The sequence below is a fragment of the Fibroporia radiculosa genome, assembly GCF_000313525.1.
Source record: "Fibroporia radiculosa TFFH 294 genomic supercontigs, scaffold4726, whole genome shotgun sequence".
Taxonomy (NCBI): Eukaryota; Fungi; Basidiomycota; class Agaricomycetes; order Polyporales; family Fibroporiaceae; genus Fibroporia; species Fibroporia radiculosa.
The window spans coordinates 166,058-192,166 of record NW_012133411.1 but is presented as its reverse complement, the minus strand read 5'-3'; the positions used below and the strand labels follow the sequence as shown (position 1 = coordinate 192,166).

General features: G+C 49.7%; 10 protein-coding genes across 10 annotated transcripts; 3 read left to right on the top strand and 7 right to left on the bottom strand.

Moving 5' to 3' along the window:
- Positions 1-1,605: 1,605 nt before the first annotated feature.
- Positions 1,606-3,066, bottom strand: FIBRA_05606 (uncharacterized protein; the record flags this gene model as incomplete). The annotated part of the gene is made up of 8 exons (XM_012327366.1): positions 1,606-1,975; positions 2,034-2,074; positions 2,127-2,194; positions 2,252-2,271; positions 2,329-2,428; positions 2,496-2,574; positions 2,631-2,786; positions 2,845-3,066. The coding sequence occupies 8 exons, from the start codon at positions 3,064-3,066 to the stop codon at positions 1,606-1,608; spliced, it is 1,056 nt and encodes a 351-aa protein (XP_012182756.1).
- A 1,342-nt stretch (positions 3,067-4,408) lies between these two features.
- Positions 4,409-5,273, bottom strand: FIBRA_05605 (uncharacterized protein; the record flags this gene model as incomplete). Its single annotated transcript, XM_012327365.1, has 4 exons — positions 4,409-4,699; positions 4,750-4,818; positions 5,095-5,151; positions 5,208-5,273. 4 exons carry the CDS (start codon positions 5,271-5,273, stop codon positions 4,409-4,411), a joined length of 483 nt encoding a protein of 160 aa, XP_012182755.1.
- Positions 5,274-6,270: 997 nt separating this feature from the next.
- On the bottom strand, positions 6,271-6,764 carry FIBRA_05604 (uncharacterized protein; the record flags this gene model as incomplete). The annotated part of the gene is made up of 3 exons (XM_012327364.1): positions 6,271-6,296; positions 6,353-6,413; positions 6,474-6,764. 3 exons carry the CDS (start codon positions 6,762-6,764, stop codon positions 6,271-6,273), a joined length of 378 nt encoding a protein of 125 aa, XP_012182754.1.
- Positions 6,765-7,179: 415 nt separating this feature from the next.
- Positions 7,180-7,887, bottom strand: FIBRA_05603 (uncharacterized protein; the record flags this gene model as incomplete). Its single annotated transcript, XM_012327363.1, has 4 exons — positions 7,180-7,355; positions 7,411-7,491; positions 7,555-7,657; positions 7,723-7,887. 4 exons carry the CDS (start codon positions 7,885-7,887, stop codon positions 7,180-7,182), a joined length of 525 nt encoding a protein of 174 aa, XP_012182753.1.
- A 283-nt stretch (positions 7,888-8,170) lies between these two features.
- FIBRA_05602 (uncharacterized protein) lies at positions 8,171-10,825 on the bottom strand (the record flags this gene model as incomplete). The annotated part of the gene is made up of 10 exons (XM_012327362.1): positions 8,171-8,530; positions 8,594-8,770; positions 8,827-8,970; positions 9,041-9,183; positions 9,237-9,550; positions 9,601-10,205; positions 10,259-10,357; positions 10,430-10,470; positions 10,520-10,634; positions 10,697-10,825. The coding sequence occupies 10 exons, from the start codon at positions 10,823-10,825 to the stop codon at positions 8,171-8,173; spliced, it is 2,127 nt and encodes a 708-aa protein (XP_012182752.1).
- Positions 10,826-11,281: 456 nt separating this feature from the next.
- Positions 11,282-13,302, bottom strand: FIBRA_05601 (uncharacterized protein; the record flags this gene model as incomplete). Its single annotated transcript, XM_012327361.1, has 7 exons — positions 11,282-11,667; positions 11,725-11,937; positions 12,004-12,356; positions 12,413-12,431; positions 12,490-12,581; positions 12,640-13,045; positions 13,107-13,302. 7 exons carry the CDS (start codon positions 13,300-13,302, stop codon positions 11,282-11,284), a joined length of 1,665 nt encoding a protein of 554 aa, XP_012182751.1.
- Positions 13,303-14,238: 936 nt separating this feature from the next.
- FIBRA_05600 (uncharacterized protein) lies at positions 14,239-16,414 on the top strand (the record flags this gene model as incomplete). The annotated part of the gene is made up of 7 exons (XM_012327360.1): positions 14,239-14,562; positions 14,614-14,741; positions 14,793-15,123; positions 15,178-15,243; positions 15,294-15,636; positions 15,686-16,189; positions 16,242-16,414. 7 exons carry the CDS (start codon positions 14,239-14,241, stop codon positions 16,412-16,414), a joined length of 1,869 nt encoding a protein of 622 aa, XP_012182750.1.
- Positions 16,415-17,618: 1,204 nt separating this feature from the next.
- FIBRA_05599 (uncharacterized protein) lies at positions 17,619-21,892 on the top strand (the record flags this gene model as incomplete). Its single annotated transcript, XM_012327359.1, has 21 exons — positions 17,619-17,794; positions 17,846-17,912; positions 17,966-18,090; positions 18,138-18,209; positions 18,262-18,385; positions 18,437-18,725; positions 18,773-18,880; positions 18,939-19,664; positions 19,725-19,822; positions 19,884-19,950; positions 20,011-20,038; positions 20,087-20,143; positions 20,198-20,262; positions 20,316-20,440; positions 20,489-20,603; positions 20,655-21,013; positions 21,071-21,151; positions 21,204-21,449; positions 21,515-21,568; positions 21,628-21,674; positions 21,730-21,892. 21 exons carry the CDS (start codon positions 17,619-17,621, stop codon positions 21,890-21,892), a joined length of 3,192 nt encoding a protein of 1,063 aa, XP_012182749.1.
- Positions 21,893-22,149: 257 nt separating this feature from the next.
- On the bottom strand, positions 22,150-22,925 carry FIBRA_05598 (uncharacterized protein; the record flags this gene model as incomplete). The annotated part of the gene is made up of 4 exons (XM_012327358.1): positions 22,150-22,170; positions 22,219-22,269; positions 22,316-22,755; positions 22,814-22,925. The coding sequence occupies 4 exons, from the start codon at positions 22,923-22,925 to the stop codon at positions 22,150-22,152; spliced, it is 624 nt and encodes a 207-aa protein (XP_012182748.1).
- A 311-nt stretch (positions 22,926-23,236) lies between these two features.
- Positions 23,237-26,109, top strand: FIBRA_05597 (uncharacterized protein; the record flags this gene model as incomplete). The annotated part of the gene is made up of 12 exons (XM_012327357.1): positions 23,237-23,437; positions 23,500-23,907; positions 24,164-24,256; positions 24,309-24,376; positions 24,426-24,461; positions 24,538-24,544; positions 24,621-24,819; positions 24,876-24,991; positions 25,051-25,079; positions 25,137-25,221; positions 25,283-25,413; positions 25,950-26,109. 12 exons carry the CDS (start codon positions 23,237-23,239, stop codon positions 26,107-26,109), a joined length of 1,533 nt encoding a protein of 510 aa, XP_012182747.1.

Sequence of the window (26,109 nt, the reverse complement as noted above, 5' to 3'; positions counted from 1 at the left end):
CGTACAATCGGCCAGCGATTGGGAACGGTCGAAAACAATCTGAAGAGGGGTATCAGAGAGCGATGAAGGACAGACACCTCCAGCCAGACGAAGCGGAAGGAGAGTCATCTCTCTTCACGCCGTGCACTTATACACAGGCTGTCAGTCGGAGTGCCATCAGTCCCGAACGATCTCACCATGTGCGACCAGCGTCACTTTCTGCGCTGAGACACCCGCCAGCGCCGCACACTAGTATATCCTCCACCTAGTTCAACTACAACTCTATGCCATCCGTATACCGAGGAGTCTTTGCTTTGTCTGTCTTCATATTCCAGCAACTACTCGAGTGTACAGCAGCTTGTTTGGACTGATGGTGGTCCCTTAAATGTAACGTCAGCATCCGAGCTGCCAACAGCCATGGCTGACAGGTCTGCGCTTGTGTCCAGAGCGCTGCACAGACCGACAGCTCGATCGCTTGTGGTAAAAAATCCGAATCGGCCACGGACTTAAATTCCCAAGTAAGACTTGTATAACATCTGAATGCCTTGCTCTCAGCGCCTTAGACTCTTGTTCACTTGATGTATCAGTTCCACCAGGTGCTGAGACTTGCGCCGACAGAATAACAGGCACGGTATCGGCGTCTACGGTCATGGGCCTGTCACCGTGGGTTAATTAACGAAACTTGGCAGTCGAACATGCGTGGGAAACTGGCTGCGAGAGATGACACTGTTCTGTAATGCTCGAAGCACGATCTGTCGGCCGAACTTTACATGCAAAGAACATAGCAAGCGGATCAATCAGAGGCGACCGATCTATGATGTTCAGTGCCCGAATGTGGTGCTCAAAAAATCGAGTAAAAATGCGATCTCTTTTGGCGCATGTTCAGCGGCACATGCTCGATGACCGGACACCGTGTTTTGCGGGCCACGGTGTGTTGATCTCGGCCAAGAATTTGCAACTTTCCGAAGTGCCGGTAATTACCTCTTTAAACAAAAAGCGGAAATCTGATTGGTTGTAAGGAGCACTTCAGAGTTACATACACACATATTACTTTGTGCATTAGTTGAATATATTCCGTTGCCCCGGGCTGAGTCTAGGCACTTTCTTGAGAACAATTGCAGTCAGAGGTTCATAGGGGTTGTCGAGGCTCCGGCTTAGATATGAGAGACATGCTAGTGGTAACGCTAATCTAACACTATCTCCTGCTGTCGGGCCCCCAGCAGAATTCCGCTAATAGGCTTCCTGGGACCTGCGCGTATCAGCGGAGCTCGCAGTCAAAGCGACTTGGCTAAATCCCGAATTACGGCGAGTAGCCAAGTCGCTTGTTCCTCATATTTGGCTTGCCGTGAAGACGCATATTAAATGTCACTTTCTGCCAGCGCGCTGGCGCAAATCGTCGAATCGGGACGCTATGCAGACCGTCGATAGAACACGTCTTGCCGACGAACTTCAATGATAGTATTGTGTGGCGGGGAATAATTTATCAGCCATCTGCACTCTTGTCCCTGTCGCAGACCCCGAACAAGCTAATCAGCCGAGGAATTGGATATTATTAGATTAATATTACATCCCCAGTAATTACTAGACCCAGTGCGAGTACCACAGCCTGTACCTTGAGACAAGGTATCATGACCCTTGAGGATCATTGGTAAAATAATCGCTCTTGCTGTCGCTGCGAGGACGCCGCAGATCGAGGCTGCTGTCGGACGCGAATTTGATGGGGGGCTCGTCGGACCCGTCGTCCCGGTGCACGACCCTCGTGATGTTGACCGCGACGCGTCCCATCGCGAACGACTGCTCCCGCTCGTGCGGGCCGAGTCCTGCGCCGGATGCAATGTCCGACGAGTCGTTATGCGCGCGCTGCGCCCAGCCCAGGCCAACGCGCACGTTGATTGACATGAACGCGATGCCGGCAATCGCGCAGTACGTCTCGCTGAAAGTGTACTGAAGGTTGGAACGGGTATGATAGGTTACGAAGAAGAGGATAGTCCACGCGCTAGTGGTATTGGTCAAAGCTTTAGAAAGGATGTGGCAGTTCAGTGGAATAGACATACGTGTAGAGAGCAGCACTCTCGATCAAAATACCCATGACGCCCTGCATCAACGGTATGTTAACACGCCAGCCAATAAAGGATAAGAACCCCAACCATCAGACTACTACCGCCATACTGTTTCGCACTTCTGGTAGCTCTCCAAATTCTCCATGCAATGAAGCCTACAGGGGGACGGGTCTCACAACAAGCAATTCGATCAGATCCACGAGCTCACTCACCTGTGCTATAGACGTTAGTGCTACATCACCGGGAAGTCAGCGTCGAAAAACAAATATTGGGTGCGCGCACTGCGCACCAAAGTGTGAAAACGCAGTTCGCCGTGATCCATTGTCCTGCCGCAGTGTCGAATATATCTTGTCCAGGCAGGAGCATTGCTAGCGAAACGACAATCCCCACTGCACACACTTACAACATCAAAGAGTATTAGTGGACAAACTTAAAAATGCTACAGCGAACACTCACCTGCCAAACCCACAAGTGTGCCAACAGGGAAGATGATAACGAACCAGGTGTATCCCCATACGATCCACAACCGGTAAATCTACAGCCCACACAGTATACACCACAGAACCACGCAGGCGACTTGGAATATCTTACAATCATAGCGTCGCCGATAATCAAGGAAGACATGAGCAGCGAGATTTGGACAATTTCTGTCGGTTTACGCATGTCACTGAGATATTCCGTGGGCAGTGTCCCTCCATCACAGAGCACAAATGCCTGAAATCCACGGTAGACACCGAGAATCCAATGCTACTCACAGCACCGAACACATTAGCCTGCGGAAAAACTGTGACTAGAAAGCACTCACAGCGGTGTTGGTAATGAACAGAAATAGGGCAGCCAAGGACATGGGCGTGATGATAGCAGCTTGTCGAATAACTCTCGCATTTACCGGAGAGTTGATCAGCTCCTCTCTTCGGCGTATTAAAATGGACAGGGATGCGACAGAGAGCACAAACAAGATTCCGTAAAGCAGGCTCTCAATATACACCGAGGCAACAGAGGCGGCGAGGAGCGAGACGGGTGCCATGGCTGAGCAGCCTGGTGGTACGCCGCAGCGGCGCAGAGGAGGAACCAAATTGTCGCATGCTTATGATTTCGCGGACTGCATATATGAACTGCACGCAGAACGCTCACACGAGAAGCATCCCTCCGCATGTTGCTATTTCGTATTCGAAACCGAGAGTCTCCACCGGCGCACAGATTTTAAGAAGGCGGCGTGTCGTCAGCCTGTAGGGGTCATGGATCGATTTCGATTACCTGATCCTGTGGGAATGGTATCAGAGTTTGCCATTTCGAGAAAGCGTCGCACTCACGAGCACTCGTTAGTGGCTGAATCGCGGGGAATAAACTGCTCTGATTTTTTCTCGGAGGATCCTTGGCAACCAATTCAACTCAATACGTTCTTGTTGCAATAACACCCGGCCTCCTACGGGTTCAGAAAGAAGCCGGGACGGGCGCCGCGTGGAGCTGGTGTGAGAAGTAGGTTGCCTTTAGCCTGTAAAGCTCGGACAAATGAGTCAAAGGTCTATAAAAATTCACATACTTTTATTCCGCGCCAGTCCCCAGTACAGCGCACAACCATGTGATAGTGAGTTACTCCCAAGCCGTGTGCTCCATGTGAGTCAACATTAAGTTGGTCCTAATGGACTCTCGAGAGCCTGGGAAGGAAAATCCATGATGGAAGAAGGCTGCAATTGGCAAACAAGTGCGGAGCGAGATGATATCATCAAGTAGGAGATTAACTAGATCGAATGATCGAGGAGCGTATCTCAATTGAGCGAACTGAGACGGAAGCAACAAGCCTATTCAGACAGCGGCTAAGTGCGATGGGGTTTCGAGTGTGTGTAGTGTATCAGATCCCCTGGGCGTTCATAGTGGCAGGCTGGATAAGATGGTATACAAAGTCAATGGACTATCTGAAATGGAAAACCCCACAAAGACCGAAAAAATAGAAGGGTGAGATGGGGCCCTGTATAACCCCGAGGCTCGGCACGCGACAACCACCAGGGGTCACTGCCACTTTTTGCTTGAGGACAAAAGGCCGTTATACAACGCCGACATGCTTTATGAAACACCTGGAAGCGTCTCGCTCGGAAACAATGCCACTAAATCCGAGCGCATCACTTTGCTTCTTAGTTGATTCTTTGTTGATGAAATTGTCAAGAATCGAAGGGATAAAGGCGCTTTTAAGCGCGGGCACGAGCACCTTTGCAATTAGTCGTTGATTCTGTCCAAGGTAGGGCTGTCGCTCTAAGAGAAAGATGTAAGAACGACAAGACCTCTTGCTCTGATTACGACCAAACGTAGTCAGACAGAAGCGGCCGCCCGGTTCTTTCCGCTCGCAAGTCTCTCATGCTTTGCCATTCACTTCAGAGCTGAAAATTCTCTAGTGTAACATCTGCTCCCTGATAGGGAATTGTCAGCATGGTGATGGAAAGGTTGGAGGATTTGAAGGAAGTGCGCCGGATGGCGATGGAGACAGGTACGTGGTAACGCGGATCTTCGATACATTGACGGCGAACCATGACAGAGTCTCTGCATTTCAAGTATTCCTTGATTCCAATAGCACCCGTAAGATTCACCATGTGATGGTTACTAAGAGGTGAACGAGCGACCATGAGCAGCTTTGAGTGTATCCCACTTTGCACAATATATTGATACTGTACGATCAAGCTTAGCACGTGGTCAAATTGAGGCATTAAGTACGAACCAAAAGTAAAGGCACTGTCCGCAAATATCCAGCCTCCTTGCAAACATCTTCATCCGCACGAGTCATAGACTGGACGGTTACATCAGCACCATGAGCTTCAAAGGAGAACCTCAGTACTGATCTTCCGCACGAACATAAGACTTACGAACAAAATCCATAAAGCAACACGATATCAATATGAGAACAGACAGACTATGTTCCCACACAAGATGTCTAGAGTAGATGGCTGTCTCATTGATGACGCGTCATCACCAAACACCAACACTGAGAGTAAATACAAAGGGAGTAGTCTGGGCGACAGACGTAGGCTGTGACAGATTGCTCAAAAGGTAACCGGTTGTGTACCTCGTCTCCATCAAACGAAGGCTTGAAGTATGCGATGTTGACGTCAATGGCCCAACGCTAACCATATTCATGCGATGAGAGGTGACCTTGTAGATAGATAAATTAGATCTTACTGTCGCGATGGCATAAACAAGAGTATGGATACGACGAACAGGATGCGCGTTTGCATAATTCGACATGTTGTATCTCTATGAAGGATTGGCTGGAGACGACCTTAGCTAGGACGAGGCGATGTACACATGTGCATTGTGCACATAGCATCAGGTGAACGCTACTTTCGTTGAACTTGATACTCTCATGAGGCTCCCATCCAAAAACTATACCGCAATACTTTGTGTAGGCCAGACAATGGGAGACACGGGAAGCCGAAGTACCATCGAATCCAGTATTTTGTACTTGGGACTGAGAATACAACGACTAGTATGCGACAGACTATGAATTCCGCGTTGTGAGATGAAGGTATACAATGCATAAAAGGAACGTACCAGCATGTAAGTCAGTGGCTACAACTCAGGACATTGAACAGCACCAGGCTGCTGCATGCTGTGAGCAGTACTTGTTACTCTTGTTTCACTCACAGATTCCACATTCCCAGAGCTTGTATAATGATGACTCTCACCGAATTGTGTCAGGACTTTGCAAATCAGATGAACGGATTCGTGCCGTTAGTGCACACAATGTCGATATGAGCTTCAGATTGTGGTGGAAATAAGGTGGATCACGCGAAATTCAGACAGATGGGGGTCATGCTACGCTACAGATATAACCGTCAGCAGGCTTGAAGAGTGGCAAACAGTCAGATTGTAAATCAAGTCAGCCACTATTGTTGCTATTTTTGGAAATGTCGCGTCAAAACTTGAAACTCGCAGCATTACCTTTGAGACTTACGAATCTTGATGTGCAGTTATAAGATATGCCTTGTGTAATATCATAACATTCGCCGGTCGATGATATTGAGCTTTCCGCTCATTGCTGTGTAGCTGCCAGATCATACCTCCAACGTATCCGGTGCTGCAATGTTGGATAGCTGATGCCGGGCACGACTAACGCTTCAAACCAGTTTACAATTTTTCTGTACACACAGGAATTATAATCCGCGGACGTAACTATCCGAACCTCAATATACGAGAAACTGTCAAACATGTTGATATAGGCGTTAAAACATTGCATATCGCCTTATTCGACACCAGGAAGGTTCCGTCCTGCGCACAAGATTACTATGTATATCGTAACGCTCGATACATGGATCGTTACGTACCTGCATATTGCTTTGTTTCTTTATTGATAAAATCGCCGGCAGAGTCGGCCTGTGAATTGCTCTGTAGAACAATCAAAAATGAGTGTCTTGGTTGAAATTCTTGGAGTGACAGTCCGCTTACCACATTCACGCCGGCCTTTTTCCCCATGAATGCGATACCTTTGTCTAGCCAGTCCTGTTTCTGGCCTTGCGCCCCTGGCTGGTTAGCACCGGTGCCGGAGTTCACGCTCTGCTGCTGGGAGTTGTTCTCGTATCCGCCTGCAATCCCGGATCCCATTTGCCCCTGTCCACCTCCCATATCGCCCTGCGATTGCTGCAGGTTGTCATAGGCGCCGCCCTGGCCCTGGCTGAATTGCTGTGGGGATGTCTGGGCTCCTGGGGCTTTGTTCTGTGGCGACATAAAATCGTCCATGGTGATAGCTCGAATGAATTGAGTGTGGACTAGTTGGATGCGAGCGGGCTATATAGCGGCTGTCCGTCAGATTCAGGTGGAAAGTTTCTCAAGTCAAGCGGGAGACGACTGGTCTTATATGTAGCCCGGTGCGTTACATCATTGTGGAGATTGTCGAGGATGTAAGGCTCATCCTAGATGCGGCAGGTGTATTTCCGCTTGTGGGGGCATTGAAGGAGCACACCGGCACCCTGTGCGATGTTGTCAGAGAGAGATGACGTCACCATCAAGTATTGGCCCCTATGTGATGTCGACATAGTGGTGTATGTGTTTTATTGAGCCGGGTTTAGATAGCCTACAAATCACGACAACGCTGGCATATCAACTATATTTCTTCCAATACTCTTACACATAAAAATTAGTCTGCAGCTTCCCTTCACTTCCCCTCTGCGACAGCCCCGCACTCAGGACACTTTCTTATTGCCTCATTGTTCATCCAGTTCTGGATGAGAGGCTTCAGTTGAGTACCGAGATCAGTCACGTGGAACGACTCTTCGCGAATGATGGTCGGCGAAGTGTGCACTGACGCTTTGCAATACCAACGAAGGCGGTCTGTACAACGGGACACATAAGTGCATTCCCTGGAAACATGGCGTTTCTAGCTCACCGGTGGCATTGTCTGGACGGACACGTTCGACAACTAGGCCGATCGTGTTCGCGAAGCGTACGGGATTGTGCGGGGTGTTTGCTACATTGAAGACCATCTACGTCAAAAGACTGACCATCAAAAGAGAACGTTCACAAGACGCACCAGGCAGCAGGAACATTTCTCCCTCCTCAATCCTGATGTCTCTAAACTCGCTGCCATCAACAACCCGAAGTAGCATTCCGCCCTTGTGCTGATAGAACCACTCCTGTAAAATAAGGTAACACTGGGTCAGCTCTTTCATACATAGCGGAGCAAAAAAATGGGACGCACCTCGGTCTCGTTCACATGATAGTCATTCCGTTCATTAGGCCCACCCACAGCCATAACAACATAATCCTTCCCAGAGTACAGGCAATAATTGTTCACGGGTGGCTTCAGGAGATGACCATTCTCCGAGAGCCACTTGGGGAAGTTCAGAGGAGGTGCGAGGGGCATTGTGGTTCACTGTGAGTGTGCAGAGCTGAGAAAGAGATACGATATGATTCTGCCATGATCCTCTTTACTAAGAGGGTATGGTCTGCGATGAGAACATGACGATTACACTCTAGGATCGTGATCGGCACGTGCGGACTTGGCGCGCTCGCAAGTCCGACGCGGACTGCACTGGTGAAGCTTTGTGTAGTTCGGAAGCATATAATATGAATTACAGCCATACATATGAATACAGCTTACAATAAACAATATTAAGCAACTGTGGTCATCTCTTAACCATAAAGGGTCAAAAATCTTCAATATCATCGCCTTCTAGCCATCCTCCACCATCCTCCCCGCCTTCACGATCCCCAGTAGCGGTTGTAATTCGGGTAGCATCATCGTCCTCATCAGAGATATGGTCCCTGTCTTCTTTTCCATCCTCTGTCAGCTGTGCCAGCCCGCCCACATCTTTGACGAAATCGAGCCTCGAGAATGACCTGTGGGTCGAAGGAGCTGAGCTGTCACCTGGGAAGCCATTAGATCGTATCAAAACGCGAGAGTCTGTCATGTCGAACACGCCTGCGAAGTCCCGCATCCTCAGCACGGCGCCAAGCTCGAGAGCTATTTCCCGTCTGCTCCATGTCCCTGCACCTTCATCTATGTCCTATATTCACAGACCACTACGTCTGTTTCTGTCACGGTGTAAGAGCAAAGAGAGTGGACTGACTCGTCGCAGCCATTCCTGGACATCCCGGACCCCATCTTCCGCTTCATGCTCTCGTTGAAGCGCTTGAAAGAACGCAGGCTTGTAAGCTTTCTGATTGCGGCGCACTACAGGTGAAGGCAGCGAATGCAACGCGCTCAGCGTGACCAAGTGGAAGTGATGCGGATTTGCTTGATGCCACTGTATGGATGCAACATCAACTTCATACACGATCGAAATATACTGACAAGACGCACCGTCTCACCACCACTCGAGTCGATGTAACTCAGCCAATCAGCCAAAGCGGCACATTCGTCGAGTGTGTTGCAATACTGAGTGTAGTTCTGTTGGACATATAACGAGAGAAGCGACGCGTCGATCGGTGAGTCTGCGTAGAGTGTCTGCATGTAACCAGAATGAGTGATCATAAACGCGACACCTAATAATCGTGCATCATAGAGGATAACTCACATCCACGTCGACGCGTGAAGCGCGTCGATGGTGTTCCTGTAAGTGTGTAGGGAGCGGTGGGGGATCTCTCAGCTGCGCGTCAAACATCCTATCGCGTTGGATGTCCTTCGCCGATGCCGACGTGCTCTCTGGGTCGCCTTTGCCTAAGTTATGCAGTCTTAATGCAAGGTTCCAGTCATCGAAAGTATTCTCATACGTTTGTTATACAAGATCTTTCCCAGCAGATGAAATAGGGCCAAACTCTGCTCTCGCCTTGTCACAACCTCCATTAACACACCTACCTGCAGTCCACCGCGCTTCTTCCTGGTGCCCTTCGCCGATCTCTTACCGGTGTCAGCAGTACATGCAAATTGTAGGGTCATCACTGCGCTGCGGATGTCACCATTCGATGACTCAGTGATAGCATCGAGCACGTCTTTTGAAGGCGGAGAGCCAGAAGCAGAAGAATAGTGCGCATTGAGGAGATTCTGGAGTGCTTTGCGAAGAAAAGTAGGTGTGAGAGATCGGAAGCTAGATGACGGTGAGTTAATAGACGTGTCACGAATACGCGTCATACGCACCCTATTTGTGTGACGCTCGGAGAGTTCAACAACGATGGTGGGAGCACGGTCCGTATATCAATGATTTCTTTAGCTCGTCTCCACCCCCCAGCATCATTTTCTGGATCCTCTCCCCGAAACCCCGTGTCGCTTATAATCAACACGAGCGGTGCGCCCAGCACATGCGAGAAAGCGAATGTTTGCAGGGCAGCGTGAACCACAGCTTGTGTCGCGGGATGTAAGACATTCGGAAGATCTTCAAGGAGGATAATCTGTCGTTTAGCTTGAGCCTCTCCTGTAGATGTCGAATGAGCTAATTCAGGTGTATGCGACCGAGAGGGAACCGTTGCCTGGGATGATTGTGTTTGGCTACCAGGGAGCACAGTAGATGTTGAAAAGATAGTGTGACAACTCGACGCGCGTGTGAGGAATGTCCTGAACTTGTCTGCGAGTCCCTCATACTCCACCGGCTCCTCGTCCAAGTCTAGGACGAAATCGTCTGTGCGAGTAAACTGCTCGTCCATACTATTCCGCCATTCCAAGAGGTCGCAATTGAGTTCGCGAGCGAGAACGCGTATAGCGGCAGTCTTTCCTGTTCCTGCGGGACCGGTAAGGGCTAGAATTCGCTGATGGCAAGGCCTGAGCAAGAGCTCCGGACGAAATGTGAAGGATGTCATACTCTGTACTTTCTAAGCTTTCCCGAGGGACCCCCATCAAATGCTTCCATTAACCATTGGCGCACTTCTTGTATTTTCCGTTTGTTCACAGCAAGATCTTCCTGAGTAGTGCCAAGAGGCGAGCTTCAACTTTGGTTGCAGATCGGAGTAAAACAGAAAAGATAGAAATATACCTCAGTCAAAGGTTCGTATCTATCCACCCATAGTTGGTGACCTTTTAGAGTTGTCAACTCGACGACGAAGTCTGTGAAGGGAAAACTCACCAAATTGGGTGTCATCATCCTCTATTGTCTCTTTCATTTTTCCTTTACTTCTTACATCCTGTGAAGACGTCTTATGATGGCTGGCTGTCAAATTAAATGTAGGTGGTCTAGCAATCTGCAGGCTATGATATTCATTATCATGCAACCGACTCCTAGTCACCTTGCAAAAGAACTTACTGAGGTCAATGACTTGACCTTTTGTTTCTTCGCTGGAGGCGGGTTCGTGCCATCAGGAGTGCTGAGGCGTAAGATGCTGCGCGTTGACGATGGGGGTCTGTTCCTCTTCTGGCCCGACCTCTGAGACATGAGTGTATAAAGTTCAAGTTGAACTCGAAGTTTGAAGCATTCCGCCACTACTCTGAAATCAATCTTAGCTCAGCCGAAGCGCCGGCGCTCGTCACGAGTAGACAACTCGTAGAGCTGGAGAACACGAGCATCAAGCAACCTGCTACACCATTCGACCGTGTATTGACAAGATACAGTCACACTTTGTGTAATGAGCGAAAGGGCCGCCACACAACCCCGCAGATAAAACAACGATTCGCTATACGTAGAGCGAATACCAATTAAGTACCGAATAGCCCCTTGGTTGTGTACGTACATCGTGCAAAAAGCAGGACACTCGCTGAGGCGAGTACGCAAGTCAATAAGCCATCATAGGAGCAACCGTCAAAGAAAGATAATACAATGTCAGCAACCAGAGCTCGAGACATCAACACAAGCCTCGCTCGTTCAATTAGAGGATAGAGCATTGGTGTACATTTAGTCTCTACCAAAACAATCCTGCGTAAAATCCACCTCCGAAATACGCTCCTTTGCACCTTTGATGAAGTCTTCGAGAAGACACAGGCCATCCCTATTGTGCTTCTCACAGTGAGCAAGCCCGGTCAATGGAACCACGCCGTCGTTCAGAAGGAAGCGTATAAATGGCATCTTCTTGGTACGACCAGACGTGGCGCACGATACCACCTGTGCTACTAGGTTCGCAGAGAAGGGCGTAATATCTCGTACTCGGAAGGTCTGCACATATGAAACATGAGCATGAGAAGGAGTGGTAAAACGAAGACAACTTTCTTGGTCAATAGGAATGTGATCGCTCGGCAACGGGCCATTTGCAGCCAGTGTCGTAAAGTTCAGAGCGGTGATTACTTTACAGGAAATTCATTGTCAGCTGGGGTACAGCCAATACCAACGAGCACACGAACCATTAGCTATCACTGCATCGTGAGTAGCATCAACATACATCGGCTGATCGAGAGGAAAAGTGATCTTGTTGCTATTGAGGGTACGATTCATGCTTGTATCGAAGACTGTAGGCCGTTCCTTCGTCAAACGAGCTACTAGTTCTTGTACCCAGCCAATTCCTTGTGCCGCGGCGACAGGGTTTCCAAATGCAAAGCCATACCAAAATGATAAGTCTGCCGGAGGATCCTCTCATATTAGCATCTCTTGACAGCGGTGCAAATCCTGTTGATGGGACATACCACTCGCGTACTCGTAACCCCTCCATTCGTCCTCCGTGAATAGCTCACAGAACTTCGAGTATCCAAGCGCCACTGTCTCATACGCGCATGTCTCCTGCATCCATGATACATCCTTGACGGTAAGTGTATATCCCTTGATGTACTCTTGTAATCGAGGGACCGTTTCTGCAAGATAGAGCTCAGACCAATTGCCAGCAGCATATATCCCAGTAAGGAAGTGTTTTCCGAAAGCGTTTGGACAATTCATGTACGGTGCCAACGTATTGTTGAATCCTGGCGCCTCGATAATATATAGCTGATGATACGATGTCAGATATTCTGGGATTCCCCAAAAACCGGCCGCGAAGTTGAGCCTGTAGACGTGAGTTTTGGTCACTCGAACTATAGGATATATGGAGTCAGCACTGACGAAGTCTGAACCATTCGTTCTGCATGACGTTTGCGTAAGATAATATACTCGTACGTGAGCACAGCGGGGGCTCTTACCTTGTGAACATGTGCGGAAAACGGGCAAGTGGCGTTTAAATCTGTTGAGCAGCTCGCCATACTTGACCCTAAATCCAACGCCGAGATTAAATCTGTGTGGGAAGGAATCGCAGATAAATACCACAGTATCATATCGCGCAGTGAACTGACGGCTCATCACGACCGAATGGAGTCAAAATTTCTTCTCCAAGCAGATCTTTCCACGTATTCAAGAACTGCAAGGGGCCGCTCGCCTTGAAGTGAGGCCTCCCAATGACGGAAGGTAGACCAGAATCGGAGTCATTCGCACCAGGCATCGGCGTACGATATCTCGCCCCGTGCCGATGAAGAAGATGTACCTGGTCCAGCTCGCATCCATCCGGGACTTGCGGGGAGGTGTTCGGGAGTCCGAATGCATCACCAACAGAGAACCAGGGAGTAAGGCTACCCCAGTAACGCATTGGATTGAACTCGGGATTGGATCCACTGTATCGCACCGAGGGTGCTATAATGGGGTAGGTATCAAGATTCAGGGCAGCCGCGGGCGCAGTGGCGATTGCTGCAGCTTCGGACCCCGCTATGTGAGGTAAACCATCCGATGAGCGGTTGAATATTACCGAGGGTAATGGATCACTCACTCGCAGTAGGGCCAGGAAATCCTACCTCACTGGGCCCAGGGAAGTAGCTGTCATGGCGTCCGAAACTAGCTGTAGGGTCAGGGATTTGGAAGACTCCATGTCCCGTGAAGCCTAGCTGATCTGGCACTAAGCCAGCGGGAATAGCAACTATGAGAGGAAAGCTCAGACTACAAAGCAGAAGGAAACGGGTCAACATGACGCAGAGCACGCTGTCAATCCTGAATTCATCTGAGGAATTTATACCCGGATATCGAGGCTTACGACAGCGGTCTCGCATTCGAACCTAAAATGAGGCAGAGAATGGAAGGTCTCTTACTTTCGACAGCATGAACCAAAAACGAGACAAAGAAATCAGGAATAGGCCGCATGAAGCGAAGAGTCACCCCATGAGATGCGTCGATAGATCCGAGACAGTCTTTTTGAACATAAATAAGTGTCTTCATTCCAGAAGACAGACAGACAATATGCTCGTGGCACTGTCACTCGAGACCCCGTTTTGCATGCATCGCCGAATCATAATCCCGACTCTTCTAATCGCCCCATAAAGACTCATGTGAGCAACAGGACACGCCACTGATCAAAAGGGAATAATATTATCGTTAATCAGTAAGACGTTCCCGGTGCATTCAAAGCATCGTCGTCTAGCCACAGGTTGAACGTATGGATGCTGTCACAGTGTGTGCCGACCCGTAGGATTCATGACATACAAAGAGTTGGTCAAAACACGTACTTTCTCCAAAACCAAAACTCGTCTCCACACACTTGCTCCTGTCGAATTCCTAATTGCACTCGCTGAACGGAAAGCTAATCTCAACCTCCTTGACTGGGTGCATGTTTCACGACATCAACGACACAGCTCGCCCACTGGATAGCCGAAGCTGCAAGTAGCTTAGAACGCTGTCAGATGCCTGCGTGCAATAAGTCCGAGGTTCCCTCAATGATACACGTTGAGCAGGTTACAGGAACCTTGTCGGAGGCCCGAGTCCCCGGTGCGGGCTGGAGCCGTTGATTGGCTCAGTGACTATTAGCGAACCTCTTGCTGTGCATGGCGTGTTCACTCCCCACTGAGCGCGCGGGGCCGGCAATCCGACAAGCTTCGAACCTCTGGGCTGCGGCGTCACCCTAGCACGCGATGGGACCTGCTCGTGTCCCAGGAAGGGCTCGTGACTCCATCTATACTCGCTTCCTCCAATCCTTGGGTATCCATTCAGCCTCATCTGGGTCGGACTTTGCCTACTATGAGCTTAGAGCTACGGATGATATACTTGAGGAACCTACCGACGAGGAGAGGAATAGCTTGAGTCGAGTGGCCGACTCGATACCGTGGAATGCTTATCGTGAGTTGCAGCTGCCTTGTCTCATCCCTCGAGCCAACGCTGATGCGCGTGGGGTACGAGTTATTGCATTCATTGAGCTAGCTGAAAGGTTTTCTTATTACGGGACAACAGTGGTTTTTGTGAGTACGCGGATACTCTTGATTCCCTCTGCAATTCACAAGGCTCAACAGACGAATTTTTTACAACAACCGCTCCCCCCTCACTCGCGTACTGGCGCCGGATATGCAGACGGTCAATCAGGTGCTCTGGGGCTGGGTCAGCGTGCATCTTCTGCTATTGGAACGTTTAACGCCTTCTGGTGAAGTCTCTTATCTCTTTCAGTGCGTCAGGTCGACCTAACACACTCAAGGGTGTACTTGATACCACTGTTTGGGGCTTATATTGCCGACACGCGTTGGGGCCGATTCAAGACTATATGCATCGCCGTGGCCATTGCTCTCTTCGGACATGCTCTTTTGGTGGTGTCAGCTATTCCCGGTATAATCGAGCATCAGAAGCTGGCGCTCGTATACTTCCTCGTGGCTTTGATCATCATGGGAGTCGGGACGGGAGGATTCAAGGCAAACATATCACCATTGGTAGCCGAACAGTACAAACAGACGAAGCTTTTCGTGAGGGTCAATGGTAATGGCGATCGTGTGATCATAGATCCTGCACTGACAACTTCAAGAATCTATATGGTCTGTCCTTTTTGTTACTTCTGGCCCTGCGGCATTCAATTTCCCCCCCTCTAGTATTTTTATCTGTTTATCAATATTGGTGCCTTGGTCGGTCAAATTGGCATGACCTACTCAGAAAAGGTACAAATTTCACAAGGTTTCAAATTGTACATACAATCTTACGTTTCCAGTACGTAGGCTTCTGGCTTGCATATTCTCTGCCTACTGTGATATTCCTACTATGTCCTATCGTCCTGTTCCTGGGACGAGACCGCTATGTTAAGTCCCCGCCTTCCGGATCCGTCCTCGGAACAGCATGGAAAGTCTGGCGCTTTGGAATGAAGGGAAAATGGTCTCTGAATCCCTATACTACCTATCAACACATGACGGCACCTAAATTCTGGGACGGCGTTAAACCCAGCCGCCTCGAAGATAGTCTGCGCCCTGAGTGGATGGCATTCGACGACCAGTGGATAGAAGAGCTTAAGAGGGGGTTGCAAGCGTGCGAAGTCTTCCTCTGGTACCCTATATACTGTAAGCAACTCAACACTTTGTCTTCGAAAACCTCTTCATATGCTCGTAGTTCTGGTGCTCGGACAGCTGGGTACCAATTTGACGTCGCAAGCTGCGACTATGGCGACTCACGGCATTCCCAACGACGTGTTGTCGAACCTTGATCCTTTGATCCTGGTCATATTCATTCCCTTGTGCGACTTCTACGTCTATCCGGCATTACGTCGCGCTGGTGTTCGATGGACGCCGCTGAGGAAGATCTCTCTGGGCTTTATGACTGGATCTGCGGGGATGTTCTGGGCTGCCACCGTGCAGTATTTCATTTACAGGCGAAATCCGTGCGGAAATAACGTAGCGACGTGCGTGGATGCGGACGGCAAGACAATCACCTCAGACGTAAACATCTGGTGGCAAACCGGATGCTACATCCTCGTCGCGTTCTCCGAGATCCTCGCTTCGATCACTGGCTTGGAGTATGCGTATACGAAGGCACCGAAGAACATGCGCTCGCTCGTCATGGCGGTTTTCTTGTTCATGTCTGCTGTAGCAAGTGCCATTGGCGAAGCTTTCGTTGGTAAGCACTCATTCTTTGTCTGATACGAGAGGTTTAGTAACATGATGATTAGCGCTGTCAGCTGACCCTCTGCTCGTGTGGAATTATTCGCTGATGTGCGCACTTGCTGCTGTGTCCGGCCTTCTCTTCTGGCGAAGGTATCAGCATCTTGACGCCAACGAAGATGAGATGAACAATCTTAGTGAGGGTCATCTCCACAGCCCAACACACGGTGATGTTACATGATTTCGTGTGTCTCCTCTGAGCATAAATTATTCTACTCGGATGTTCTCTGATTTTCATAAATTTATTGACCCCGATTTATAAGAATGTGTTTGCTTGTGCTACAAGACCCGTGAACAATGGATATTTCGTCATTACTGTATTCGTCGTTGTTGGAACCGAGCATCGAATTGATTTCGTCTCTGTATACAGCAACGTCTGTGACATGCTCATCGTGGGCCCTTCGTCCGCTGACGGTCATTACCAGATCAATTATTCATCGTGACTTGGGAAACCGCACAGCTGAGGGTAAGGCGCCGTTGTAATTTCGTGGAAGATTGCCTCTTGCTCGCCTGGATAACATCATTAGACTAGTCCCGTCGAGTCCTGACTCCATTATGAAACTTTCAGCTCGTGTAGGAAGTCATGTTCAACTTCTTTCATCGTCTTCTGATCATACATAGCACGCTACTATCAGATCTGACCGGACACTAGCTGAGGAGACATGGACATATGCAGCCAATATCGGAATAAAACCCCACCTGTAGGTACAGTACACAGGCTAGTTCGCCCCGACATGACATGCATCCGCCAACCAGGCTAGTTGGCCTAAAAACCTATAGTCCCACTAGTTGGAGATATTGAGCTAAATAATGTGGGCTTACCTCTCGTAGTAAGTCTCTGTGTGAAACACAGGATGGTGTGGTCACCACAGTACGCCGGATAAGTCTGCCAATTACAGCCGTATGACTACAGACAGGTTTTCAGGCTAAGTCACAGTGGCAAACCGGTTATATTATTATGCCGGCCTAGTTATCCCGGATGGCATGTTGTGATGACGGTCAAGATGACGTAGTGTCAACCTGAGGAGGTAATCTAAATGTTTAATTGGCAGCTTCACTTCGCCGTGACGAACAAATACTCGACTCACCCTCTCTAATTCTTTCCCCCCTTTCTCATCCCAGACCTATCGAATTGGCGGACTGTACTCAAGTAATGTGCGACATATACTACGCCCCCCTGAAATCTTTCAAGTACAAGCAGTCAACCCGGCTCGATCTTGCTCTGAGCGCCCCGCCCCGCTGACACAACATTGTTGACAGAACACCGCCTCGATCGTAGCCGTGCTTGGCCGTACCATTCCATTGGTGGACAATCATAAGTATGGAAGCCTGTCGTTTTTCACCACACTCACTTTGCTGCTCCAATCTCCCCTGTTACTGCTAGGATGAACGCCGCGCCCTTGCAGTCGACTACACACTTCTGGGACAAGTTGCCGCCATGGGTTTCGAGTAATCTCCGCGCGCGCAAGTCCTGGCGAATGCTCCTCAGATGCTGGTTTGCTTCCTGGGTCTCGTTCGTTATTATGCTCCCCGACGCGTCGCTCCGCACGCTGGGTAACACGTACGTTTTCACTCCCAGTTATTGTCTCATCTCACCCCTTCCGGTTTTCAGTGCCTTTTTTGCCCTTCTCGGAAGCATGCTCGTCCCACCCAACATGCCCGTTCAAGTGTTCCTCTTTGTGAGTCCCACCCTAGCTTGCAAGCCTGCTTCTAATTATCAGTACTATCATAGGTTCTCATGACAGTCGTTGTTGGGGTTTGTTTCGGGTGGGGAATCAGTGCCGCCGCAATGCGCGCTGCACTTGCGGTACGCAATCAACTCCTCGTTGAACAAACGCTGCTGCGGGAGGAGCAGAGGTAAATCTCATCGGTATCCCGGGCTTTAATTCTGACTATCGGGACAGCGCCTCAGGTCTTGCAAATCCTGACGTGCTGTTTGAAACCGGAATTTTTAATGGCGACTTTCTGGACACACGGTGTGTTTTAATGTATACTCATAGAGTTATTCTCTGAGTCTGGGGCGTGCAGCTCATCAGTCATGTTTGGGGCCTTTCTGGCTGTGGCCTCATTCATTTTTGCACTTATAAGAGCATATATGCCACGACTGCTGATCATGAGCATATTTGGGACTATAGCTGTAGACATCTTCTGCGTGAGTTCCTCTTTTATCTCTTTTTTGGTTGTAGCTGACGGTTCTCGGCAGAGCTATGGTCCGCTATTCCCGTTCGGAGAATATACGCTGTTAAATTCAATGCTGACTTCACTCGCGTGCTACATCGGAATTGCGGTCATTGTAATCATAGTCATATTCCCAGAAACCCTCAATCATGCCCTTTTGACTTCTGTCTCTGGTCTTTTGTCTCAAATTGAGACACTTGTACGTCTTCAGGACGACGTACTAAGCTCCCCGGTAGGCTCCCTGATTGAGGATGGCGCTGTGCTTCAGCGCGTGACGAGCACTAGAGAGGGGATTATAGCAACTCTTCGTGCATGTGAGTGTCTGCTTTGCATAATTCTTCGCAGCTGACGGAACCGACAGTCATTCCACAATTGACATTCATCAATCTAGAGTTTAGTTGGGGCAAGTGGAATGGGGACGATCTTAAAGCATTGGAGGAGCCACTGAGTGTGGTCGTCAGCCGACTGTGTGCGCTCCTCTCAGTTATACTTGTCTTCTGTTGGAGTCGCTGACCGGGCTAGCACAGCGTCGCTGCAGTGCGTTACGCGACTGATAGGACAGAGTCTACATATATCCGATTGCCGGGCATCGACCTCAGACACGACGCCGACTCAGTCTCAACATACGGAAACAGGTGACGCGCCGGTATTGCGGGAACTTTATGCGAGACAAGCTGGCGAAGTGCCCTTTGAGGACGTGTTATCTTCGCTACGAGACGCCACACGCCCGGTTAGGGAAGCTTGCGCTCACACGGTTGTGGCTTGTGCCGCAGTCATCGAGTCGATCAATACTCGGCGATATTCCCGGGACAGCACAGTACATATGGATACACGCCTTGAAGCACTGGATGTAGCACAAGAAGAGCTAGAGAGGTCGCTTAAAGCCTTTAAAAATACAGATCGGTTCGTAATCCTGGAGCCATTCGGCGCAATCCTGGACCTCGCGGGGAATCCGGCTAGCGATGAAGGGGAGACGAAGAAGAGGAAGGGCGCTGCACCACTACGTGCACTTTATATTGCATACACCTTCGCAGTGAATGTCGTAGTCGTCAGTCAAGGAGTGAATGCTTTGGCAGAGGTGATTGGTGAGACCGCACGGAAGAGAAGGAGGAATAGACTATGGGCACCGAAAGGGCTGCGGACGATTTGGAACGTCCTCTCGCAGAAAGATGGCTCCACAGAAGAAGCGGTTGGAGAAGATCCAGTCCGTCCGGAGGAGGAAGGCGAAGAGTATAAAGAGGAAAAAGACTATCGTGAGTGTTCCGTGTAGGGTAAGATTTGTATTCGCTTCGTTGAACTGCCTGTTTTATCAGGGCGGGACCCGGACGGCAGGCCTCCGAGGAATGCTATCCAGCACATATTCAATGTTTTGCATCGAGCGTTCCTGTGGGCTCAAACACCGGAGGCACTAGTTCGTATCATATTTGTCTCACTTGCAGGGTGCATGAGTAGTTGCCAACGTGCGATCATAGTTCGCATTCAAGTACGTATTCGTCACCATCGCGTTATGGGTTCCCTCAGTGTGTCGCACCTCTACTCGTAAGCGGCTCCCCTGTCATCCATTTCGACTTCCCCTAATTGATGTGTGACGATATCTAGACTTCGTATATGCGGAGAAGAGCATTTGGTATGTATTTCGGGATGTTCAAAATTTGGCATCTAATATCTCTTGCAGGGCTTTGATCATGGCGCAGACCACTCTGAACATCTACGCAGGCGATCAGATCTGGAAGTATGGTCTTATTCTGACTTTGGAGTAACTCGTGCTGAAGTAAAAACTACACAGCATTATGTTGCGACTAGCGGGGACTTTCGTCGGCCTTGTCTTTGGCTTGCTCAGCTGGTACATCGGTGCGTCTTCAGCCATGATTTTTCGAAAAATGGGTGATATAATGAAATGCTAGGCTCCGGAAATGGCCACGGCAGCCCATATGGAATGGCGGTTATCGTCGGCGTGTTTCTTATACCCGTACTCTTTCTCCGAATATTTGCTCCTCCTCAGCTTTTGCCTGGAGTTATGATGATTGGGGTAAGCACGGTGTCCTAAGCAAGGTTTTGGTGTACTCAAAATTTGTAGGCGACATGGGCACTTATTGTGGGTTATTCATGGATCGACAGCCACTTGCTGATATTCGGCAATGTCGGTTTCGGTTGGCCGGTTGCCTGGAGAAGATGGGTTCTCGTTGTGATTGGTATCGAAGTTTCATAACATTGGTCGTGTACTCGCTCACAGAAGTTGATAGGGGCTGTTGCGTCGTTCATCATGATGATTTTGCCGCCCAGGTCTGCTCGCAAGTCCGTTCGGTTGCGCTGCGCATCGACGACCGCCTCGCTCGCACACATATATTCTCGCCTCATGACAGGCTGGATCCACGAAGCCGCGTCTGGCGATGGGGACAAGGAAGGCTTAGGTTTTGCGGGTGATCTTGATTGGGCACGCGGGGTGCGAGAGCAGATCATCGGCGTTGCACAGAAAATCCAGGCGCTAAAGATGCAGACGACGTTGGCCAAATTTGAGGGCAACTTACGTGGTGCATGGCCGTACAAGGAATACAGTAGACTGGTCAGTTTAGAAGCGGAGATGTTGGCCAACCTTGCGATGGTGGGTAAAATAAATAATGTCGAGTCAGCTATATACTGATAGGCTGAGGGCTCGTAGGTTGGTGGGTCATTAGCACAGCTGGATCACCAGGTCCGTATTTCGTTACTCCGGCACACCAAGGTCCTCAATCCAAACTTCGTGAGCACTTACCCCCCGTTCTTCTCGTATAATGTGTTGACATACAAGTTAGATCAGCGACGTCATGTCCACTTTCTTGCTAGTTTCGCAGTCGCTTCGCACAGGCGAGCCATTACACCAGACCCAACACCAAGATCTTGTAGATCGCGTTTTCTATCATGGTGATATGTCCCGCCCTATCAACGACCCCGGCGCAGACGGCGGGGCAACTGCACGCTCCCCTCACCTGGAGATTGTGACCAGCTATGAGTACATGTTCTACGCTAGTGGCGTCGCGGCCGTGTTTTTACTCCTTCACGTAAGTGGCCTTTTTGTCTACGCCTAGCTGGACTGTTCAGCTGACAGACGGCTGGCCGCATGTAGAACCTAACCGAGGCGCGCACTATTACGGCAGATTTGTGCGGAGAAGTCTCTCTTGTAGGATTCCAACAATGGAAAGAGCAATATACATATATGATGCTGCCGTCTGATGCTAGGTGAGCTGTGCCGCCGTAGAGTATCCCTCTCCCGATTATCTTGTATAGTATATCTATAGTCTCGCCATCTTTGTAACCTATTCAAGTTGTATTACTGCTCAGTCAGAACGCCGCTATCTACAATTTCGTAGCAATCCTCTTCGCAGCCGGCGTATTTGTTCACGCGAGGGTTGCACCTGCTTATGCCAGACTGGGGGAGATCGTCAGCGTGCTGTCTGTGGTCCTGGTGGCTTTACAACTAAAGTGGTTCAAAGCACAGCTGTAATCTTCGCTACCTCTGGTAGCTTCGTTTGCGGACAAACCCAATATAATTTGTGGAGCGCGTGTAGCTATTTCTATGCACTTCGGCTGATGTCTATGTTATTGTACATGCTTGAGTGGATTGCCACCAAGCAGAGTCGGCTGGATCGTGAGCGTACGCAATGCAGTCATGATAGATAGAACCTCGAATAGTAACAATAGTGAGGTATCATACGAAACATTCGGAACATCGAGGAAATTCAGCGCACAATTCAGATAATGTCAACCACAGAAGGCCATAAACTAAGAAATATATAAGCAAACGTACGTCTCAGAGTATCGAAGACATACCCAAGGAGTCCTACCAAAGTCTGCAGAACCCCTCCGAGAAACGGGATCCATCTGGAAGAGAGTCAGACCGTGATTGTATGGGATATATTGGAGGCACTGACGTTGACATATTGAAATCTCCTGCTTTGAACAAGCCCGCGAGAACATAGCCTATCACTGCCGAGCCTATCACGGCACCGGCAACTGAGAAAACAGCAAACGCAAGGAAAACGAGTAGCGCAAAGGTGACTCGGGACCGCTTCTCGTTCGGCTTCAGCAAAGCACGATACCGATGGGCCAAGGCCGCTGTTGTTTCTGCATCGGCTTCAGGCGGAATGGGGGAGTAGGGAGTCATAGGAATGTCATTGACGGCGACCATCGGTGGTGCACCGAAATAGGAGGAACTGAATGGGACAGGAAACGAGGGTCGTCGCTTGAGGTGCTCTGGCGATGGACGACTGGGAGGAAAGGTTACGTTGAAGAAAGCATACGTAGCGCAGATGATGTATGCAGGCCCATAGAAAACAAGTGTCCAATAGAGTGTAAATCGGAATATCTCTAAAACAGGGGCGGTGAGCTTGTTCTAGTGGATAGAAAGACGAAAACAAAAACGCACCATTACGGTCGTACAAGTAGTAGCCTCCTGGTTGAACTGGGGCCTTTCCTCCTATGGGAAACAACTCAATGACCCAGTTATAAAGGGATGGCCAGACCGATGCGGTGGACATCCTTTGAAATAGCACCCCCCCCAGGTGGCAAGCCGCGCTCTCGTCCCGTGGAGGGGATTTAAGTAGAAAGCCGTTATTTCTTGTATAGAAACCGAAGGGAGGTATGAGATAGAAACCGAGACGTATTACTGCATGATTAGGAGAGTAGCAAAGTGGATGTGCACAGTCAAATTGAAATCAACGACAAGTCGTCAAATTCACACCCGCCGCTAAACGCCTTGACCTGGCCAATCGCAAGCGCTGGTGTCGATTGTCCTGGCATAACCACGGGGTGTCGGTGCTTGTACACATGTTTTTCCCTGCGAAGTACTATGAAAATGCTACTGCGGTATCTGCTTGCCTGTACAGTGCTGAGCTCGTCCGCTGCCTGGGCGTCCTACCTGCCTAGCGAGAGTCAGGCAGTCCTCGGTTTCGATGTAGCAAACGTAGCCCCAGAAGAGGGTCTCCTCAAGTCTTTTGCGATCGAGTTTGCGAAAGGATGGGGCGTTGAAGATGTATTAGAGGCTGCAGAGGTGCGCGAATAACCTCGACGAATCTGAGCGTACGCTAAGAGTACGTGCGTGTATGCTTTCAGGCAGCAGGCGCGGACGTCTGGCGAGTCAGCCAGTCTCAAGTCGACGTATACTTCCCGACCGAGGAGATCTACTCCCTCTCCCGCTTCAACGGCTCTGATCTCGCGCAGCGGACGTCACGGATTCCGGGGTCTGCACTGGTCCCGCGCGTCGCCCGCGCGCCGTCGTCCTCGTGGAATCTGACGTCGTTGTCGAATACGACGTTCCACGCGGACTACCATCCGCTGCATGAGATCGAGGAGTTTGTCGAGGCGCTCGCCGCGCTACATCCGGAAGTAGTGCAACTTGTGAACATCGGCCACTCGGCGGAGGGAAGGGAGATGTTTGCGATGCGGCTGTCAAAGAACACGGGGAAGAAGGCGAAGGCGAAGGCGGGGTTTGTTATCACTGGGGCGCAACATGCACGCGAGGTACGTTGATTTGTTGATATGGATTGGGTATGGCATCTCGAAGAGGTGCCTAGCATGGAGCATGCATTGGTCCTGGCATATGTGAAATCGGCAGATTTCAGCTCTATTGCAGGTGCATTGATCTTTTCGTATCGTCATCGTACGGGCATGGAATTTTGCAGCTTGCAATGGCACATTGATGGTGGTCGTGTGACCTCTTTGTATAGAGTCACAGAGTACTCTGTGCCATTCATATGATACTGACAATATCGACTAGTGGGTGGCAACATCTACCGTGCTGTATTTGATACATGCTCTCGTTGCGAGTGCTTCTGAGCCCTATGCAATGTCGACACTGTTGGATTACTATGTGAGTTTCATGCAGCTTTTTCTAGCATACATGTGTACTGAGGATGGCGAAGGATTTTCACATCATCCCTGTCCCCAATCCTGATGGTTATGTCTACACCTGGGAACACGACAGGCTCTGGTGTGTAGTTGATGTTTCAGTGTGACGCCCTTTTCAATTTGGAGCCTAGGTATAAGAATCGGCAGATTCTGGGCCCGAGTGAGAAGTGTGTGGGAGTGGATATGAATAGGTTCGCATCAAGATTTTTGATCTTACGTTTGATTTTCGCTCAAATTTTGCAGAAATTGGGTATGTATGTCAGGGTCATCGTTTTGACTAGCGTTCTTCGCCAATGCCTCGTAACGTTCACTCTATATTGCGGCAGGGATACAAGTGGAAGGCAAAAGCACGCTTCCCAGAATTCGAATTAGAGAACAAGCCCTCGCTGCCCACTGACCCATGCACGCCATGGTATCCTGGCCACCGCCCGTTCGAATCGCCAGAAACAAACAACATCGCGAACTACGTCACCACTCTCCCTGCGCTCAAGACGTATATCGATCTGCGAGCATACGGGCAAATGCGTACGTACTGTTGTGCCCACAAGTTGCGGTCGACCCTGACTTGTTTTGTATCAAAGTATCAACCCCTTGGGCGTACTCATGCAAGAAGACTACAAAAGATGCAGAAGACCAGATTGAGGCCGCCCATGGTGCTGCACGGGCGATCAAGCAAGCTCACGGCAAAACATTCACTGTATGTGCCCTTTCAAAATGAACGTAATCGCTTTCGACCTGAGGTTGCACCCATTGCAGGCTGGTACCCTCTGCTCGATGACGTATAAGTGAGCATTTACCCTTCGGCCTAATTTTGAATCAATCACGCTAGATGTTCTTCGCAGAGCTCCTGGAAATGTCGTAGACTGGATGTATGCGAAAGCGGGGATCAAATTTGCGTATGCTGTTCATTTAAGGGACACTGGAACTGTGAGCAGGTTGCTGGATCCTTGTCGCGCTCTATGCTAATCTAAAGCACTGGGTTCTCCAGTACGGGTTCTCCCTCCCATCTGAATGGATTCGGCCTGTGGGCGAGGAGACCGTCAACATGATTGCATTTTTAGCAGAGTTTATTAGAATGGGGAAGTACTGTGAGTCGCCCCCCCTTCGCCGGTTTACGTTGTTCGTCATCTCGTCTGACGTTCGTCGTACAGAATATGATTCATTGGATTCGTCTTGCGCTGAGTTTCACTGAACGTTGATGGACGTTGTCGGTATCATGTGTTCCTGTTTTCGAGTACCCTGCTGGTATATGCAGGAATTCAGCTGCTGACTCCGTTTCTCACTTGGATACTTCGTAAATTACCTGTGGACCTAAGCATTATCGGACACGACCCAAGCAAAATACCACAACCTCTGGATCATATTTACAAAGTGTGGGCCGGGTTCTGACATTGTGCATACCGTGGTAGCTTGTGACTCAGCTGGGCTCATTATTGGCTCCTGGCGCCAGCATGTTTAATGCCGAACTGGGCATGTCTTCATAGGCCAGTACTATTCTGATTTCGTGCCCTCCGAAACAGTTGACTGCCCCTGTGGGGAATATATACAGACACGACCACATGTACCACAAGATTGCTCAAGATACAGCCAACACAAACATATACTCGTAGCGGCGAGCAGAACGGCTGACCTACCAACGACTTTGGGAACGGAAGCGGAAGCAGAGAGGCACTGAGGAGGTTCCTGACGGAATCTGGAGCATTCACGAAAACAGGAGAGAAGCCGAAGAAGACGGACATTAGGTGGGAGGACGAACCTGGGCAAGAGGAGGGAGAAGACGACGAGGCTGAGGAGGAGGAAGGTGGAGGGGGGTAA